Raw genomic sequence first — 21,649 nt, 5'->3', positions numbered from 1 at the left:
CAGATCAGCTAGAGGCAACGTCAGCAGAATCGCCAACCATCCTGCGTGGACTTCAGGAACCGGTGGACTGAAGGGCTGCCAATTCAGCTTCATTCAGGTCATGTGTGCCCTTCAGGGGTTAATGAATTGCAAATGTCTTCAGGAAAACACGCACATGCATCTGTGAGCCCCAAAAACCTAAAACAAAGCCCTAGTCAAAAAAACTTTCCTAGCAGCATCATTCCACATAATTAATTTCTCTGAAGTGTCTTGGAACCTTCAGACCGTGATGACTGCTTTCTGTGGTATGTTCAAATTCAACCCAAAAATAACTAGTCTGAGCCAGAGCAGTCACAGGTCATTTCACTGGGGACGCGAGTGTTTCCAAAGGAAATGGTCAGCGGCTTGCCTTCCCCACTGAGGTCGGGATACTCTCGTAAACCACGTCTGGGGACAAAGGTCCTCCCTGAGCAGACTTTAAATGATCACAGCATACCAAGGCGTCCCCGGTCCTTCCTTACTTTAAGGCGTTGTCTGTATTATCCTTCCTCAATATACAGCACAACAGATGCACAAACCTCTAAATCTGCATCAAATTCAAAATGATCAAACTACAGAGCACAAGGACTGTGGAACAGATCTCTTACCTACAAACGGTATCATTCAACAAATCTGATAATATAAAAAAAAAATCTGATCATAAGTTGGCAGGAGAGTTTTAAACATACGAACATTTCAGCTAGCTGTGAGCTAGTACCTTCAACTGACTGAAACACTAAAAAACAGACTAGTTAAAGGTCGATTTTGCTTCGTGAGCAAGATCATGTTGTAGGAAGGCTGGCAGAGTCAAACTCATTGAACTTCATGTGGTGCCTATGTTTAGTGGAAACCATATTGGGAAGAGATTATTTTAAGCATAGGAATTTAGAATTTAAAACAGGCAAGAAAGGAATGGACTTCAAGGAAACTCAATTTCAGAAGACTTAATTTTTTTAGATTAATAGCAGATTGGATGCCAATGTAATATTTTTACTAAAGGGATAAACTTACTTATTACAGTTTTTGTTCATCAAATTATTCTGAAAAAAATGCATTATGATTTCGGCAATACATACGAGGCAACAATTATTTTTCTACATTAATTATGAAAAATGTGGCAAAAAAAATATTAATACAAAAGCAGCAAATCAGCATATTAAAATGACTGAATGATTTCTGAAAGATCATGTGGAGTCACACTGAGGACTGGAGTAATGATGCTGAAAACACACAATGATACAGCAATACACAATGAAAGTGCTATAAAAATATGAATGCATTCAAAATCAAACTTTCCATCACAAGAACATATTACATTTGAAAATATATTCAAATAGAAAACCAATATTTTTAGTTGTATTAATTCCACAGTATTACATTTTTTTTTTTTTTTTTTACATTTGAGCAAATAAATGCAGCTTTGCTGGAGACTTACTAACCCCAAACCTTTGAACGGTAGTCTAAAATTGCTTCTGTTTCTCATACAAAGCTTCAAATATCTCTCTAAAGAATTCATTTACACTACTTTTATGGTATTTAAATGTTCAATATGGACTTTCATCCCATAGTTACTATATGTTGTCACTGTATGCTGGAATTTTTGGATGAACCAATCCTTTAAAGCAAAAAAACAAACTAAAACTAAAAGTCTGACTAAAAGTTTTATATTTTGACTTGCGATTTATTTAAAAAAAAAAAAAAAAAAAAGACAAGCACAGATGGAAAAAGGACGTTCCCCAGTGGATCACAGGATTGGGTTTGTACCACTTGGTTCCTTTCTCCATGTGAGTCATGGGGGCCCACTTAGCCACAAGCCTCAAAACAAGATAAAAGCTCCAGGCAGATTGTGTCCCAAACGATCGCTGGGTCATGCGAGTTTGAAACGTCCACCACACAAATGCCCTACAGAACTGAGCAAAGAAGACACAAATGAAACCCTCTGGTGAGCCCTGACAGACATCTTCATGAAGCGTTATAGCGTATGGATTGGTGAACGAAATGAACAAGATCTCCAAGAGACATTCCTCTTCAAGCAGATGATCTGTGGGCATAGATTGCATGACATCTGGCTTTGGTTTAACACGTGTCTATAAAAACAAGAAGTGTACAAAAGTGGTGACAAACATAACCTTCATAAGGGCCTTTCGCACCGCTTCAGTTCCAGAACTAAATGTAGAGTACTAAATTACTGGGACGATTTTGCACAAACTATTTCCCAGTACCATTTAAAGGGTTCCATTCGCAACGACAGTGTTTTTTAGGAAGTGATGTAAGCCGGTCGTCAGCGACGTCATTTGTGCATTGCTTTGTTACAATGGAAACAGAAGAACAACGTTAACAACAGGTAGATGGAGGACGCTGTGATCGAAGCTGTGTTTTTGTTGTGTCTCGCGGGTTTCACAATAATGGACATGGAATGTTGGCATATACATAAACCGAATGAAAGAACAGAAAAGAGGACTAAAAATCTCCAATGACAACTGCCTGCACTTCAGCATCTGGTACTAAAATTGTACCCAGTTCCAGCGGTGCAAAAAGTGGGTAGTTCCACAGTTAGTTCCAGTACTATGAAAAGGTTCCCATGGTGCGAAAGGCCCTTTAGATTGTAACCAACATGACCAGTTCACAGATCTATTTGGATCTTGTCACCAGATATGCCAAGATAAATTTCAAACTAAACCTCAAGCTGGCTTTATTGCATCTCTTTATTGACAGCATGTGTTTAGCAAAAACAAGAATACTTTATCTAAACACGACCATATAAAGCCAACCCATCCTTCTGTCTGTACTCCCTCTTTGCTGCTCTATTAGACACAGTCCAAAATAAACTTCACACTCTTTCCTCCATTCCTTAAAATCTAGTTTAGCCAGTGCCCACTCATGCCCGGCCCGCACAAAAGCCTCCAGTGTGTCCGTGTTACACAGTCGTCACTGTTCAAACCTACTCACTCCACCCACCGACTCTCTACACAGCACAGACTCCACATTCAACGCCTGCTCATGATTCAGACACCTTCGTTTTTATTTATATATTTATAAAAAAAAAGTCACAAAAAGTGCTACAAAAAAAGCTGTGGAAAGGAAATGTCAGGTTTTTCATGTTGCTGATGGGTGATGCTTTTCCCATGAGGCCATGATTCAGTGTTATTACTTATCTGTAAGGTTTTTCTCCTGCTGATGGACATAAACTGAACAACCACATTTAAGACGTTTGGGGGCATGTTAATCTGAAACCATCTATAATTCTGAGAACAAAAAAGAATTTCAGGTGTGCTCAAAGATAACTCTTTCACGTCACACCATTAAAGTTTGTCACAGCCTAGAAATTATTGTTCCTGGAAACTGATCAAAACTTAAAGCACCCCGACTCATAGAAAAGGCAAAAAAATAGCCAATTAGATAAGATAGGGCAACTTAGTCAAGGCTTGTGATAATTGAGTGCAAAATGCACATCAAAGTTTGAGATGCAGCAATCATAAAAATGTTGCCTGTCTATAATAAGTTCATGATATAAAACATGAACCATTAAAAATATGAACTTTAAATGTTTTTTTTTCTTTCCTTTTTTTTTTTTTTTTTTTAAGAAATTAATACTTTTATCCGGCAAGAATTAATTTGATCAAAATTAACAGTAAAGACTGTTAAAACTGTTTTCAACATTGATAATAATGGATCATGTGACACTGAAGACTGGAGTAAACATGCTAAAAATTCCACTTCCATTTGAAAATATATCAAAAGTTTTTGTTTTGTTTTTTTCTCTGGGAGGTATAGTCATGTATACGGAGTAAAATAAGTAAATTAATTGGGATAATAAATCATAAAAATGCACATTAGTGTTAAAGCTTTTTGGTTAAAAATTATCAGATTTTTTTTTTAGCAAGCGCTTAACCAGCCAGTGTTCAAAACTGTTGCCTTATTTTAGCCTGATTCACAACGATAAGCTCATAATAATAGCCGCATTTCCACCGCTGGAACTTTACCCAGGAACTAAGGACTTTGGGCTAGTGCTTTGTGTTTCCACCGCAGGACCCAGGGTCTAAGTTCTGGGTTATTAAAAAAAAAAAAAAAAAACAGCCTCAGAAAACTTCTGTTCGCAAGCTAGCACTTTTTCAAAGGTCCAGAACTTTTGGGGGCGGGACTTGGGCGCTAAACATGCTGATTGGTTGAGTTCACACAGCTTTGTAATCTGAACCACCATTTGTTCATAAAATGTAGTTTTAAAAGTATTTCAGGTGAGAATGTAGTTGTTTAAAAATCAAATCTGCGGTTTATTTATGAAGACAGCACCTATTTAAAAATGTGTTTCCCCAATTCTGGAGACGATCAGCTCCATGCGATCAGCAGGAGCTCAGTGTAAATATTTGTATAATTAACGGACTTGCGTCATCCCGTCCGGTGAAGATCACACTCCCAAATCAAACTTGCATCCTCGGTAGTTCGGACTTTGCATGTCCGAAATTTGCGTACTTTGTATTGAGAAATGCACACAGACCTACGTCACCAGACTATTTGTCTAATCTTCACAGTACTTTAGACCGCGTTGGAAACTAAGAAAGCCACAGGTCTGGGGGGAAAATTGTTCCTGGAGAAAAAAGCTCCTGGTACAATTGTTCCGGGTAATTTCGGTGGAAACGCGGCAAATGTTTTCTAATTTGAGTGCTACGAGTAGGTTTTCTTGGAAAATTCGAGCATGCTTCTGCGTCATTACGTCACTTCTGTAAACATAAAGATCGAGTCTCGGCAAATAGGCTTTTGCATGTGAGGATCCTGCAGGTGGCGGATCTTTATAGCCTTTTCTCACATTAGCTGGAATAATTACATTCATTTTGATGGCGGATTTTAATCCAGAAAGGACTGTGTGTTTATAAAACACATGTGAATGAAATTTAATTATATTCAGTTTTACATGTGCTTTTAATTACAGATAGCCTGGGATTACACAAAATTTACATTTTAAAGACAACCAGTTTGAAGGGAGCATTATGTTTTTTGGGTTAAAATAATTTCTTAATATGAAATTTGAATGGTATGATAATTAGAGATTTAGACTGTACAGTAATTGAAATCTACATGCTAAAACACACTATAGCCAATGTTGAAGATATTAACTAACAATTTGAGAACAAAGTATAACAATACCGTATTTTCCGGACTACAAGTTGCACTTTTTTTTTTTCATAGTTTGGCTAGTCCTGCAATTTATAGTCAGGTGCGACTTATTTATCTAAATTAATTTGACATGAACCAAGAACAAACATTACCATCTATAGCCCCGAGAGCTCTTGCGGCTGTATACGGTAATGTTTTCTCTTGGTTCTTGGTTCTAAATAAATGCGATTTATAGTCCAGTGTGACTTACATATGTTTTTTTTTTTCCTCGTCATGAGGTATTTTTGGACTGATGCGACTTATACTAAGGTGCGACTTATAGTCCGAAAAATACGGTAATAATAATTTTCATGGTTTGATGTGAAATGAGCTTATCGATCATTAGATTTAAATCACCACTGGTAGCGCAATGTATTGTAATGCTTTTTTCCTCAGTTGGTAAGAACAAACGTGGCAGACTTGTTACTTGCTCTGATGACAATCTACAGAGAAAATTCTTATTTGGGTCATATATTCATATATAAGATGTAGGTGAGAATCTGTGATTCCCAAGTAACGTTACAGTATCCACACCGGTGTGGTGACTGACACCCTCATATGTCAAATTATTTCTTCAAACTGAAAATATTATGTGAATCTCTAGAAGTCCAGAAGCAGTTTCACTTTGGATTAAACACTGGGTGTGCCAACCAATTATGCAATGTCTACCACTTTAGTAACTAGTCATGAGTTCCCTGAGAGACTAGAAAAAAAATGGTTTTTGTTCTTTTAAAAACCATCTGCTTCAAAAACGGCCCTAAAGGGAACTCATCCATGCATGTCAACAACCTTCACAAGTTTTTGCAGGTCTTTTCAACAGAGAATTACACACAGGGACTAAATAAATATGGTAGCATGGAAAATCATTGCTAAAGGTGAAGTCCATTACTCATCCCCATCAATGTGATTTATCAGGGAAAGTGAATCATAGGAAAGTGCAATGTATGAAAGACAAATCTAAATATTCTCTGTATAGAAAGATAATACTTAAATGGATAGTTTTTTTTTCCAGCTTAATCACTCCGACAAAACCAGCTGGAATGATTCTACACAATTTCTCAATGTTCTGAATACATCATCCATTCAAAATTGTTAAAAGCTCACTGTAGGGTAGGATTACCAGTAAATAATGACAGTAAAATTACACATCTTTTATTATAGACTAGGCCTACCATTCAAACGTTTGTGGTCAATATGATTTTTGGAAATGTCTCTTTCACTCACTGAGGCTGTTTTTACTTGATCAAAAATACAGTAAAACTGTATATTGTAAAATATAATTACAATTTAAAGTGACTGTTTTCGTCTACACCAATAGTAGGCAGTGTGCTGACATACAGCGCCGCTGCATTTCAAGCATCCCGAGATGTTGATTTGCTGCTTGAAACTTAGCCTCAAGCCTCAGAATAAAAATCTCCTGTTGAGTTCTAGAGAAGCAAGCAAGCAAGCAAACAAGCAAGCAAGCAAGCAATACAGGTTTGAAATGACATTAGGGTGAGTAAATATTACATAATAAAGGGTTTAGCAGAAAAGGCTGTGAAGCCCTGCTTTAGACTTTTTAGGTTTAAATCTAGATGGAGCTAGTTTATAAAGAGTAAAACAGGTCAAATAGAAGTGAGAGACTGTTAAAATAAAGCTGTTTGGCATACATGCATACTTCGTCTTTATGTGGAAGGGTCATGGGACTTCACAGCTGCACACCGCATGCTCAATCACTCTCAGCTGGGGTTTCAGAGCGGGTACTGAGGGTCTTGGTGGGTTAAATTCCCCTCAAACACATACATGCCGATCCAGCCTTCCTAGTGCACTTTAATCCTTCCTGTTTCTGGAATGTTTGCAGTGGGGTCTGACGTTTAGAGTCAGTAGAGGATCTAAACGTGTGCACACATATTTACAGACAACTGGGGCTGGTGTGGCCCCTTTGTGAAAGCATAGCAGCTGTGAACCAGGCGCTGGCCAAAACAGGTGTGGGACCAAAACGGCACCCCAGTCAGTGACGGTGCAATGGTGCTTTTGACGACTCCAGCTATACCTCCATATGTTCATCATACATCTGCTCTTCCCATTTCGTCTTAATACAGCTGTCCACGGGTCTTTACACACAAGGTACTTGAGAAGAGCAGCTACCCAGATATCTGATTATATCATCAGTGGGCTGTAAGAGCAAAAGCTAATGTTTGGTGAGATAAGATGAAGAATTTTCCTTAGAAGTGTACACTAGAATGTCCCGCTTTGATATTTCTGTTCTATTCGCTACGGCATGAGCATTTAGGCCACCAGATGTCCTCTGAGGAGCTGCCTTAAAAGTGAAAAAGAAAAAAATGGATGGAGAAAAAACAAGGGGGATTTCTGCCCTCATCTGTTATGGATGGAAGGAATGAGGTTGTTAAATGGAGGCAAGATTGCAAATCACAAACCTATGAAGAGAGAAGCTGAAGTAGTAAACAGGAGAGAACAGGAAAAAAAGAAGCAATCAATCAATGCAGTCAGCTAATGAATGAACAGATGATTGATTAGAAAAATGGAGGATGGATAGTTTTCTTCTCCTGTTTTTTGGCTACTGCATGGATAGTCAATTTGGATGATAGAAGGTGGAGACAAGGCTATGTTGGAGATCTGGGGCCGGATTCACGAAAATCTTCTTAAGAAATAAATTAAGAAATTTCTTAAGATAAATTCCACAAAGTTCTTAAGAACATCTTTTTTTTTTTCTTAAGAAGAAAATAACAGCCGTTATCTGAATGAATACATGACACACTGATAAACTCACACTATTGTCTTTTTGAGTTTCCGGTAGATTACCCTAATAATCATAATAAGCATGCACTATAGACTGTATATTTTCGTTGCGACTTTGACTGGTACTCAGCTTCACGTTTTAATGCGGCCTGTTTTTGAACAGTTACTTTTAAAATAGCCTGTCTCAAGCTGCAGTGATATTTTTCATTCATGTTTGTGCCGTGTTTTTGCGCTCTCATCTGAGTGAACGCTTCTGGTATTTGAGTCCACGCTTCTACAGCAAATGCGTCCTGCGTATTCATATGTACTGAATACTGCCAAAGATTATGTATTTATAAGCTAAAATTAACGGCGTTCAATTAAAGCTCCCTATCTGACTCACTTTTGAGTTGCTAATGTGTTTTGAAGTCAGCAAAAAGCAGCGTCACACACATGCTAATGATGAGTGATCGTGTTTACATTTACAGTCATCGCTGTCAAGAAAATCATGCACATCCCCAGTCCTCCTGTGTATTATATGTAGCTGTTGTTGTAATGCTTAAATATAACAATTCATTTGAAATAACCCAATAAATTCATAAAAAAATTATTATTGTTTGGGATTATATAAGTCTGGGGCTGTCCAAAAAAAAAAAAGTTATTTACGATGATTTTTAAGATGATTATTTTCAAGATTTTGAATTCTTCTTAGATTTTGTCTTAAGAACAATCTTAAGAAAAAAAGATAAGAATATTCTTAAGATTACATTTTTGGGAATACAAAATATTTTTTACTTTTTTCTTAGTAAAAAAATAAGAAGAAAATGGCAGTTAAGAAGAAATTCCTTTATAAGAATGTTTTGTGAATCCAGCCCCTGGTCTGTTTTGTATTATTCATTAACATCACTGACCTTAGACATGGATTGATAAGTAAGGGATAATCAAGTCAGCTGACAGAAATACACTCCTAAATATTCAAAAATAAATAAATAACATTTATTTTGAAAATGTACATTTAGAACCACCAAATAATTATTCACAAGAGGCACATTACAGTATGTAAATTAAACTATAATTGCAAGAAATAATTGTAGATTGCAGAAAGCATAACAATTAACTTTTTAAATTTGATCAAATCAAACAACCCCAAGCAGATGGGTTGGTTTAGCAAAGCTGTCTCATCTGTGATCAGTAAGTCGAATGATCAGGTTTGGGGGATGTGCGCAGGTCAGCAGCTGATATGCCTGTCACATAATCAATACTGAGGCTCAAGTAAAGGGTTCTGGTGGAACTCGGACAACAGAGAGCAAAGGTGCTTTCACACTGACTAGCACTTTTAGTGCACACCCGGGTTCATCGTTATTAAGTAATGGGGTAAACAGCTGTTGGCTTGATGAGGCAAACGAACCATGATTTGGACCCAAATAAAATAATATGAACACAGTACAGCGGGGGCAGGGGGAGGGGAGAGCAGGATCGGACCAGGCATGTGCATCCCAAGTGGGCATGGAGACAAAACACACCAATAATATAAAGCAGAAAAATATTGTTGAGTATTGTCTGTGTAGTTATTTGGAAAATTGCATGTTTGTAAACTACATTAAATATATTTGGAGTTACCGTTAACAGATCAGCATCAATGATCTTAAATTCTCACATTTATCAGTATTTATCATTCAGTACATTCAGTATCTATTCAGTACAGAGTGAAAGTAACTACACACAGAACAAAACTGTCACAAAGCTGACAACAATCTAAAGAACGTAAAGTAAAACTCCTCAGACTGAAAGAGATGCCATACATGTCAACACTAACTTTCTAAACAAACACTAACTTAATCCAAACACATGCACCATTTATTTTCCTCTGCGAGAACAAAAAAGCACCTCCTCAACAGTCAAGACCCCCAAACAAAGACATTTTAGGCAACGGTTTTCCATCAGAAGGCATGACACAGCAGGTCTGAATCATGACAGCTCTCTCGTGTAAAGGTGCAGCAGCACCCCTGGCACCTAAATCTTTAAATGCTCTTTCACTCCCTTTTCCTGGCGTGTCAAGACCTCGTCTGTTTTGGGTAAATGAATTCTCTTAGGGTATGAAAATATTTGCATGGGCAAATTGGGATGAAATGCAGAATAAATTAATATTACAGCTCCGTTCTGAAATCTAGCGAGTGTCTGCAGCTTACACAAATACCTTTCACATGACATCATATTTGTGGACTTTCCGCACAAGTTTACAAGGTGGAAGTCTGACATCAACTGCATTTCAAATGTATTGGTTCAAGTTGAAAACTGAAATTAGAGCTTATTTCACTGGAACTGTAAATGCTATTTTTTTTTTTTTTTTTTACGTGATTTCATGCAACTGAACTAGAATATAACATTGTTTTACCATTGGCCTATTCATCTGTGGAACAGCACAATAGAAACAGATCAGGTTTCAGCTACAGACAAAAAAACTCACAAATTATTTACTATGGTTGCCATTGTTTCTTTGTAGACAAATTAGATCAAAGAAAACTGAGTAAATCAACAATAAGTATACAAAACGGAAAAAAGAAGCATACTTCCAATACTATACTCCTTTGAATTCATTAAGTAGACTAAAAAAAAACTCAAGACAGATTCAAAATAGCACGTGGGCAGCAGTGTCCGTGTTTTTGCTATGCTAATCTAATTCAGTGTTCAGCGACATAAGATCAAGGTAAAATTCTTGGACTATCAGCAAGATAAACAGAGTCAGGGCTAAATCACAGCAGCTGCACAAAGAATGAGGAGTGCAAAACACACAGCATCCAAAACAAACAGGTCACCTTAACAAGAAGTGGAGACATGTAACCCAATCCAGGCCATTATGAGACACTCATGCCTTCCTGCAATTGTCTGAGCAGAGAACAATACAGTGATGACCTTTTTGTTGCCTTGGGTGACAAGATTTTACCCTGTTTATTTCACACTGCCCTAAAGGTGAGACCTCAGCGCAAATCAATAAATGATCTCAAAGAGATAACAAAACAAATAAAAAGATAATACACTGCATATAAAACTTAACAGAATAACTAGCACTACCAGTTTTCCGTTTTGACTGCAAGAATAATCGATAAACTGATCTTCAAAGTGAAAGCATGACAACAATCCTCCAATCAAACAAAAGTGTAAAAATGTTTGTTTTCAACCAGAAATCTCCAAACAAATCCCTATTTGCCATTGGTCACTCAAACAGAAAGCCCTGCCCCCAAATCGCCATTGGTCAAACCAACATTGCTCTGTTGGGTTGGCTGGAATGCTCTTACAAACAGCAATGTTTTGCTAACACCGCAGTGTTTACTCTTTTTCCATGGTTGTCGATCTACAAATGCTTCAATTATAGTTGTCTGCAATTTAAAAGGGCAGGAAGTATTTGAACACTGGCAACATTACACACACATCAACTTAAATATATCAGCTCAGTCTCAGCACTTTTAAATGGTAAATAGCCTATGACATACTGCAAAAAAAATAAAAAATAAAAATAAAAAAAGTTTATCGATATGCACTACCAAATTCCAAAAAGCACCTGTGTGAATTTATTTCTTGGTTTCATGCATATCACCAGGAGTACTATCATTAGGAAAGCTATAAAGCACGCAGTCTTCTCACTTTAGTGTCACACGGCCCACATCGGCCTTAAAAAAAGGAAAAGACATTTGGACAAGTCTTGAGGTGTTCCGAGTTAATGCTTCATGTTTCTGATGAATAACCTTTCCTGTGAAGTACGACTCTGCCTGTTTTCCTCATTATCATAACTGGAGAGACAGACCGTTTGTGCGTGAGACAGCAGAGAGAGACAAAGAAGGTAGAGATCTCATCTTACCTCGTGTTCCAGTTGCAATGTCAGCCACTTTCTGGAAAGCATCCAGGAATGAGCTAGTGACCATGATTGTTGTCCTGAATGACAGAAAGAGAAAGAGTTTGTCTGTAAGAAAAACCTACAAGCAAAGAGGCTTTGACTGGATTGTTGCTCAGAGTCAATATATCACGACAAATATTTCCACTGACAGATTTTTGGAGCTTGCACGTTAACAGCACAGCAGCCCACAATACTCTGGATGAATGATGTTTAAATACCTGAAGACACTAATAACTAAAGTGCAACTTACAAAACAATCCACATTTTTTCCCTATTTTTTCTGCACTTTTTTCACATTTTCTGGAATTCTGTAGAACAAATTTAGATACGATATTGTAAAAAGTTTAATTAAACAGAATTGAAACTCCAAAAGTCATACTTATAGTTTTTGGGGCAAAAAGAAGTTTGAAAAGGCTGAGCGACGTGTCATGCCGCGACACTCGCGTGTATCCCCTAAACAAAACAACGATGAAATAAAGAAGTGTAGGCAATCTAGGTGTGAGATAGGGCCCAATGGTCAAAATATTATAGACAACAGAATAATGATTAGCAGCAGAGTCAAGTGTCATGTTTGCAATACAAAAGAACCGTTCCATAATCAGTACTTGGGAAGTGTGAATGTCCCATAGTCTGTAAAACTTTAGCATGATGTGGGGAAAAAAATATTGGAATCAGTTTGTTGCTTTGTTTTATTAGTGTTCATTTATTTTATAAAACTGGATTACCGTTTTTTTGGGACTATAAGTCGCACTTTTTTTCATAGTTTGGCTGGTCCTGCGACTTATGGTCAGGTGCGACTTATCAAAATTAATTCTACTTGAACCAAGAGAAATAAACCAAGAGAAATGAACCAAGAGAAAACAATACCGTCTACAGCCGCGAGAGGGCGCTCTATACTGCTCTGTGCTCATGTGGCCTACCACTGAGCAGCATGGAGCGCCCTCTCACGGCTATAGATGGTAATGTTTTCTCTTGGTTCTTGGTTCTAAATAAATACAACTTATATTCCAGTGCGACTTCTGTTACTATGTATTTTTTCCTCGTCATGACGTATTTTTTGGACTGATGTGACTCATACTTAAGTGTGACTTATAGTCCAAAAAATACGGTAATTGTTTTGATAAAAACAAAGGTTTATTATTGTATATTCGTTTGGCATTTCATTTGCATTACATTGCATTATTCATTTAGCTGACGCTTTTATCCAAAGCGACTTACAATTGCTATATATATCAGAGTCTCACAGTGGATTCATTTACTGTATACCCTTTAAATTCGCTTATTGAAAGAACAACAGCAGCAGTATGGTCTAACATTTATTTGTAACTTTATTTGTAAAGGTACTTGCTACCTTATATCTTTACTCTTTCCTTTCATTCTTTTCATGGCTTTGGAAAACTTGTCTCAGATGTTTCTCTGCTTCGCTATTTGCATAACTCCAGGTCGTCGACACCAAGCTTCATTGCTATTTCTTTCTAGGAATGAAATATTGTCTCTATATCTTTAAAGTCTGTCCGCAAGCGATCGTACAGGTGCAGATATAATTGTGCAGCTCAACTATTCGACACTCCAGTGTATTCAGGAGATGTTGCTCTCCTTAATGACCTCCGCAGAATGAGGAATGAACAGAGAAAAAAAAAAAATATTGCGTGTCAAACAAAGTGGAGTTTCAAAACACCCCCACCAATTACATAACCACCACAGACCGATGGAATCTCAAAGGTGTTTAGGAGCCAAAGCGAACTCCCCTGAAAGTTTGCTTTGGTGAGTCGTTTCAAACTGTCAAAATGAACTCAAAACGAACTTCGTTTTGGCCTGATTTTGTTCGAAATTACGTCCTATCAGTTTGTTCTTTAATTTCTTTCGAAGTATACCGGGGCCTTACATTTGAATACAAGAACAATGTTTAAAATTGAGTAGAAAAGCGTAAGGTTTCTAAAAAAAAATAATGAACAGAGCATAATATATAGGCTACAACAAGGTGTATTCTGGCCAAAGAGGAACAAAACTGGATTGCCTGATATAAAGAGAAGTAATCCCAGAAACAGAGCCTTGAAATGGCCATGAAATGGAATTTTGATCAAAATTGCTAATCCTACTTGATTTGACAATTCTGAAAGCTTACATATACTAGATTATTTGATTCTACAGTAAAACACATCTATAGTCTTCTCCCAGGTCAGAATATAGTAAACAGTTGCTCAATAGGAAAGAGTTCTGCATGTTTATCGGCTGGGACACGGGCACATACTGACAGGGTCAATGGTGCCATTGTATGGATCCATTCAGTGCCTTCATTCTGAAGAGAGAGATCTCAGCTTATCAGAGAGAGCTCTGTGGTATCAGGTGATGCGAACTACAAAGTACAGCCTTTCAGCAATTCCCCCACCTCCCCACAGCGGCCCCCCAAGCCCTGCGAAAGCTTTTTGTGCCCTATAGGTAGACTCGCAACAGCTAACACTTTAAGAGTAGCTCTGTCTCTAGAAACAGAGTTTGGGTTAATGGTAGGGATACCCTGGAAAAACGGGTAATTGTTTTTTAAATTAAATGACATAACTGTGAAGTATAGAAATTTTTTTTTTGATGCTAACGAATATTTAAATTACAAATATTTCAGTTCTTGAAATATTAATTATATTGTAAAACAAATACAGCTTTTTAATTAAACAATAATAAATTCAATTATTATAAAAAGACCAAACATTCTTTAACTATTTTAGGCCTTTAAATCAGACTAATAAATTGTTTACAGACAGTTATATCACTATTTTCTTCACTTTAAACCCCCAAGAAATTATCAAAATGAAATTGAATTCAGAAAATTTAACATTTCATTTTAGAATTAGTGTATCCAAGTCACTGACTGCATGAATTCCTTTTTAGATGAACAAAACATGATAACCATTGACCTGCATATCACAAAAACGTTTTTCATTTTAAGTCAGTACAACTACACCTTAAGCACAATTGGTGGTTTGCATTAAGATTTACAGCAGCCATTCCCAAACCAGTCAGGCTAGTATCACTATTTGCATATACTGTGGTGTTGATCAGCCAGACATATGGTGATATACAGCAACGGGTAAACACTGTGTTTACAAAAACACTAGCAATGCCCAAAGTCATGAGGAACTTTAAAAAGCAGACCATGATCAACTCTTGGCAGTCCAGACGGCTGGAAATGTAATTGTGTGTGTGAGTGGAGCGTGTTTGATGTTTATCTGTAGGAATGGAGTGGACCTTTGAGAGGGTCATTAGCCTGTTTACTCCAGGGACAGAACAAAGAGGTCAGGCAGAGGCGACGCACTGTAAAAATGGAACCAACGGAGAACCTACACAATCATCTTCCTATGATAAGCCTTTGTGTATCATACTGATTTATGGCACCTCAAACACCTTTCAACTACCAATGGTCTGTGGCTATTACATGTTCTGCGACTCTACCTTCTTAAGAAGCATAAAGCAAAAAAAAAAAAGGGGGTGGGGGTTGTGTCATGAGTATATTGGGGACTTTATAGAGTATACCAACTTGCACCTTAGTCAGGTCAGATGGAATATTTAATCTAGCACAAATACACACAAGGGATAGACTTACAGTCTGTTTAGTAGGTTGTACTGTTGTGTACTTTAGTGTCGATCATTAAGTCAACATAACATTGGACAAAAACATGGATTGTGAAAATTAGGAATGGCCCAAGTCAGAATCAATCCTGCCCCATTTATTTACTCAATTTAAACACTCAAGGTCTTACTTTACACATTACACATCTCTTGAACATCTTGCAGTTTAGATAATGTCCCCAAGCCCTCTTACTTTTTCACACCTATCTCCAACAATCTGGCTCTATGATAATATGTAACACTTACTTTTCAAAATCCAATCAATGCACGATGGATAAAATCAGGATGGTTTTTTTTTTTAATTCTTCACTCAAACGTTCATCACATCATGGAGGCACAAAGGCTTGCAGATGCTATATTCTGTTAACTTTAGGACAGAACAGCCCATTCAATCAACTATACATCCTCATTTTCTAAATGTGTTGCATTTCCTAACTGTCTGTATTTACATTTCTCCACTTCTAAATGATTTCTTTATTATGAAATCACTGCCTCTTCACTGCCTTTTTGAATCTTTCAAAAAGATGTTTTTCAAAAATGTTATTTTATTAGCTCTCCTCTTATACTGGATGACAAATCCTTCCTGAATGATGTAATAATCAAGCACATTTCCTGCTTTCGAAACAAGATTATCATAATTACTCCCTACTCAAGGAAGCGTGTAACGCATGAGGCCTGTTCTTACCTTAGCTGAGATTGCAGCTTAGCCCCTTTGGTGACAAAGTCCTCCCAGGCAGGATAACTCGCCTACAGAACAAACAATGAGAGAGAAGAAGAGACTGTTAGTCAGGGCAAACCAGAATAAATCATTACACTTTACATTTATCATCAATATTTATCTGCCGAAAATACAATTCCTAATTATTGACTACGATCATAAAATTCTATATACAAGTATTCAAGAGAGGAATATGCACTGAAATTGAATATTTAGAGTCAGGGGTTAACTGAAATTCCTTTAAAAATGTTTATGAGGAAGTGCATGAGGATGAATATAATAAGACAATGCTGCAATCACATGATAGGAAGTTGTTGTTGGTGTACAGTGTTTACACCAAAAACAGCCAAGGCAACGCAAGTCTTCACAAGGTGACTGGTAAACTTGGACAAACACACAAACAAGAAGCAACATTAATGACAAATAATGCAGCAATTATAACAGGTTATCATATCCAACAGCTTTGCTGAATTTCTGGTTGTGTGACATATGCAACCTAAAGAATTGAATTACTAGATTAATTACATAACTACAAATTAAAAGAGGTACGGTGTGTTTTATTCAACTGAATGTCATGTAAACCAGGTGACATTTCCAAACTTTATATCATGTAGTCACTCAAGTTGTCATTTCACAGCATGACAGACTAGCATGAATCAGAATGTGTTTCTCAGTAGTTTCTGTGTAATTAGTGATAGCAGTATGACTAAGATTGTTTCTTTGCCCTGTTGTTTATTACATCTAATCCAAATCAAGCTAATTCTATTTGCAATAATGGGTATCGGTAACAGCTGATCCCGCTTACAGAAAAATCTCATAAAATGCTGACTGGAATAAATGCACTTATAAACTGAAGCGGTGAAATGTTATCCATTGCATGATGTTCAATTTATTTGATTTGAATCCAGTAGTCAACCAAGTGACAAAGACAGGGTTCAAAAATGTGAAAAATCTCTATTACTACATGTCAGCCCCTAAATTTTACTAGCTGCTTCCGCTTCCGGTGGCCATAATCACAGAACGGAAGGTTATCAGAGTGTGCATCTCATAGAAAACTAGTGACCATGATTTGTACACAAGCCTCCAGGGCTTTCCTGGCTCTGTCAGAAACTTAAAAGAACGATCCACCCCCAATAACCCTCCTACCAAATCAGTCCTGTGAACCATTTCCTTTTCAAACTCTCAGTTCTTTCTCCCTCAGCTCTCAGAAGAGGACCACTCCTGTGAAGTAACCCCCCAGAGCTCTGCTTTCAACTGCATGAGAGAAATATATTATCAGTTCCTGTCTTCGATCCTTCTCATCTCTGCCTGTTGCTGTGGTAAAGAAGGTGGTGACACAGAGCGGAGGACGAGGAGAGGACAGAAAACCTGTCTGTCCACTGTATCAAGTGACAAAACAGACACATGTATAGCACACCTGGCAGAGGTTGCAATGAGGATCAACCATTGAATTTCAAAAATAAAAATGGCACCCCTCACAGATGGTTTCTTTGATTAATAATAAATGTTTTTAAAAACATCTTCCCTCTCTTAACAAGGACTCAAGGGAGTCATCGCATAGTACTCTAAACCAACAGCACCCTAATGATCCACATACTGAGCTATAAAAGGGGATCCTACAAAAACACAGCTTTTCATCTAGATCATCATAAGGATAAGAGATAGAAGAGTAACTGGATAAACTATTAATGTATACAAACACTATAACAAATTCTTAATAATTATAAATAGTATGATCACATAAAATAAGTGTAAATTGTAAATTTTAGCATGAGTGTATATTCAACTATATTTACTAAGTATATTCAGTCACAACAAAAATACTTGTGCACTTGCAAACAAAAATGTATATACCACTGTATTTACAAAATACACTGTAAACAGTATTTTTTTTCCAAATTGTAAATAAAACAGATTATTGGAGAACATTTTATATGAAAACACCATTTGAATGTCTGTTTCTGCCCATTTTTACATTTTAGAGTACTTGTGGGAGTGGGGAAAAATTGCTAGTTAATGCAATAATAATAATAATAATAATAATAATTGTTATTATTATTATTATTATTATTATTTTTATTTTTTTTAAGGATGTACCAAAATTAAAATTCTTGGCCGAAACTGAAGATTCTGAATGCACTTAGCCGAAAACCGAAACGGAAATGCTTTTAAATCATTTTTTGTATTTAAATTCATTTTGTAAGAATTTATCTAATTTATCTAAATTTTAAATCACACTGAATTAAAAAAGGTTAAACAAAAAAAGAACAATATTAAATATCTATGTATTAATTTAGATTCAGTTATATATTATTTATAGTATTACTTCACTCAGGATTTTTAGACATTTATTCAAGGCCTGAATTTAATTTTTGAAATGTGGGGTATTTTCCTCTTATGGGAAACTATTGTGACTCTCATGGAATTTTTTTTTTTTATTTGAGGGGTGGAGGGGAGCATTTTTTAGACTTAGAAATATACATTAATCTCACCTAAATGTTCGATCATGAAGTGCACTTTTGTTTATACACTTGTGCATCTGTTGCACAATAGCTTACAAACAGCACAACACAGTTGCTCAAGCAAGTGGCAAAACATTTAAACTACTTTTGTTATCACAAACATTCCAAATTAAAACAAACTAAAAGAAACAGTCAGCTGTGCTGCCTTTTCTGTTGCATTTAAATCTTTATTACAAGGAATCCTGCGGTTCATAAAGAATTTTCCCTTTAAACTTAGCCAACAAGCCATATGTGTTGGCTGTGAAACACAGACATTAATTATATGCATTAATGGTGTATTAATATGCATTTTCTTTTTCATATTGAACACAAATAATGAGCTGTGCTTTAAAGGGGTCATATGATGCGATTTAAATTTTTCTTTCTCTTTGGAGTGATTGCAACGTCATATGACCCCTTTAAATGTTTTGCCACTAGCTTGAGCAACTTAATATACAAGTCTAGAAGTAAATGCAAAAGGAAAAAGCATTGAATAATGTGTTTCTTATATTTATTGAATTTAAACACATCTATAAAATATTGTATTATACTGTACTGTGCAAAAAAAAAATAATCACAATGCTGGAAGAGCATTTTAAATAAAAATGTTTGGATTTGAAATCAAAATAATGCAGACTCCTGTGTGAAAGCACAGTGAGCAGCACATGCTGCTTCTGCACTGCTTACGTACCACACATAGACTGCACACGCACAGCAAACAGAGTATGCGTCAACTAGAGCTGGTCCAAATATCATATCTTGAGCTTCGAAGCTTCGATAGTAATCAACTCCGAATATTCGAAGCTTCGGAGGGAGGGGGCTGAACATATTTCTCTCTCTAATAAAGGTAGAAATTTCTGTGTTGCATTTTTATTATGTCGAGAAACGTTCATCCAATAAACTTCACGCGTGGCGGGTGTGTAGCCAAGGGGGTGCAGTGTTGCATTTTGGTGCAATATGGACACTCGACACATCAGAATAAATCAACTTGTAATAAACTACAGAACAGCACGAACCTGAAGCAACTTGCCTCTTACATGCTCCGAGAACAGACACTGCACTAGTGACACAAAACACACAGCTAGCTCTGTTAAGAGCAATACTTTTAATAAAGACACATTAACGTATTTTTCAGACTATAAGTTGCACCTGAGTATAAGTTGCATCAGTCCAAAAATACGTCATGATGAGGAAAAAAACATATATAAGTCGCACTGGACTATAAGTCGCAAGAGAAAACATTACCGTCTACAGCAACTAGCGAGAGGGCACTCTATTTTTTCAGTGTAGGCTACAGGAGCACAGACTACCATTTTCGCAAGTATTTTCCAAGCAAATTAAGTGCAAATTTTAAAAAAATTACTGATTAACGTAGTGGATAAAAGCGTTTCTTTTTTTTTACACCAACAATATACTATAGGCATACTGCTTGCAGAACTCAGGTGATTTTTCAAACTTGATGTGCTGTTCTGGTAGGACAGTTTCAAACTGCATATCTGGCACACTGCATTTGTCTTGTCCTCACTCAATTTAAAGTGCTCCCACACAGCTGAGCTCTTCTGCATTTTTGTCTTCTCTTCCAGATGAACTGAATTATGACGTTCACTCATGGGCGATTCATAAGCCGCTTTTCCACTATCAGGCCGAACGTTTCTCTTTGCTATTTCTAAAAAATAAAATTGTGTCATAACATTAAATTCGAATTAATCTATAAAAGGAGGAAAAATCGCTCAGCCCTAGCTAAGTTATCACAAAAATGGCTCAGAAAAGTGAAGTTAGTGCTGTGGAAATTATAGAGGAGAGAATATTAGCTTCGATATTCTCTCATCTAAACAGTGACATGCAGACATTTTTAAGTGCAATTTAAGTGTTTAATACTCAGATAGGCCACCCTACTCTTTAACATATCGTAATCAGCCACAGAGAAACCCAAATGGGTTAACCACTACTGAATATCATAAAGCACTCCAAACTGACTGAGTCATCAAGTCTCTCATCAGCACAAGCTTTGCATGTGTGTAATAGGCACCTGCGCCTGTATACGAGGGTGTGTCTGCTTTAGCTGGCAGAAAGGGTGTATCCAGTGTGTGTGTGCGTGCACGTGTACCAGGCGTACAAGTGTCAGGACGGTCTTAACCAGGTTGCATTTCAGAGGTGATTCACAGGCAGGCCTGTGCACGGAACATGCAGTTTTACACACGTCAGACGGAGGGATTGTGGGATGGTGGAGAGGGGGGAGGGGGACGTCCTGAAGCAGGAATGTGCACAGGCAGACAGCTCCTCAGCTGTAGACAAAAATCATTACCTTCTCCAATACATCTTAAGCGGCCTCAAACAGCCTGGCTGATGTCAACGAAAAGTGTTGAGGCCTTTTAATGATCAGTGTCCAGCAGGAATAGACACTGGGCTCTTGAGGGGGAGGGACACGAAAAGGCTGCAAAACAGTAGTTGCTATGACATTATGGTTATTAAACATGGCTTAAGTCAATTCAGAAGTAAATATAAGGGATGTTTTACCTGTGTTATTGTCCACCAGGCAAAACATGAAATCAAAAATAAGACTGCATTTCTTCACAATAAGCTGTATGATTTTAAGTATCAATCCTGAAGGATATGGGTGTAAAATGTTGCCAACTAGCTTACGATTTGTTATAAATCACTATCTTCAAGACAATGCAACTGAACCAGCACACTTTGCTTAAGTTTTGTCCAGTGCATCAGGTATGCTTGTGATTTTTGCTATTTACATTTAACTGAACTGTAAGAATTATATGAATTCGCACATTTAAAAAAACAAACATACATACACAACTAACTACAGATTTGACACAATATAGTGGAGAATTACTTCAGTATATTATTGCATCTGCGCAATGCTTAGAGCAAACCTGTTTATGCGATATCACTCATAACATTTTTCTTTGATTTTGTAGTATTACATTTTTTTTTATGGCTTTTCTTTGAAAATCGTTTCCAAATTTTTACAAAAATGCAATAAAATGTTATTTTCGTATGATGTTATATTCTCAC

General features: G+C 36.8%; 1 protein-coding gene across 3 annotated transcripts in view; it reads right to left on the bottom strand.

Annotated features, from left to right (window-relative positions):
- The window catches only part of LOC113105077 (metastasis suppressor protein 1-like), a 51,231-nt gene that overhangs the window by 21,162 nt on the left and 8,420 nt on the right, over positions 1 to 21,649 (bottom strand). For all 3 annotated transcript variants that reach the window (XM_026266184.1, XM_026266185.1, XM_026266183.1), the window contains 2 exons: positions 16,086 to 16,147; positions 11,744 to 11,817 (listed from right to left, as the gene is read on the bottom strand). In XM_026266184.1, the coding sequence (XP_026121969.1) occupies positions 11,744 to 11,817; positions 16,086 to 16,147 (136 nt within the window). The remainder of the gene's footprint in view (positions 1 to 11,743; positions 11,818 to 16,085; positions 16,148 to 21,649) is intronic.

Source organism: Carassius auratus, chromosome 6 (genome assembly GCF_003368295.1).
Source record: "Carassius auratus strain Wakin chromosome 6, ASM336829v1, whole genome shotgun sequence".
Classification (NCBI taxonomy): domain Eukaryota; kingdom Metazoa; phylum Chordata; class Actinopteri; order Cypriniformes; family Cyprinidae; genus Carassius; species Carassius auratus.
Note: the sequence above shows the minus strand (reverse complement) of the source record. Positions and strands in the feature narration are given on the sequence as shown.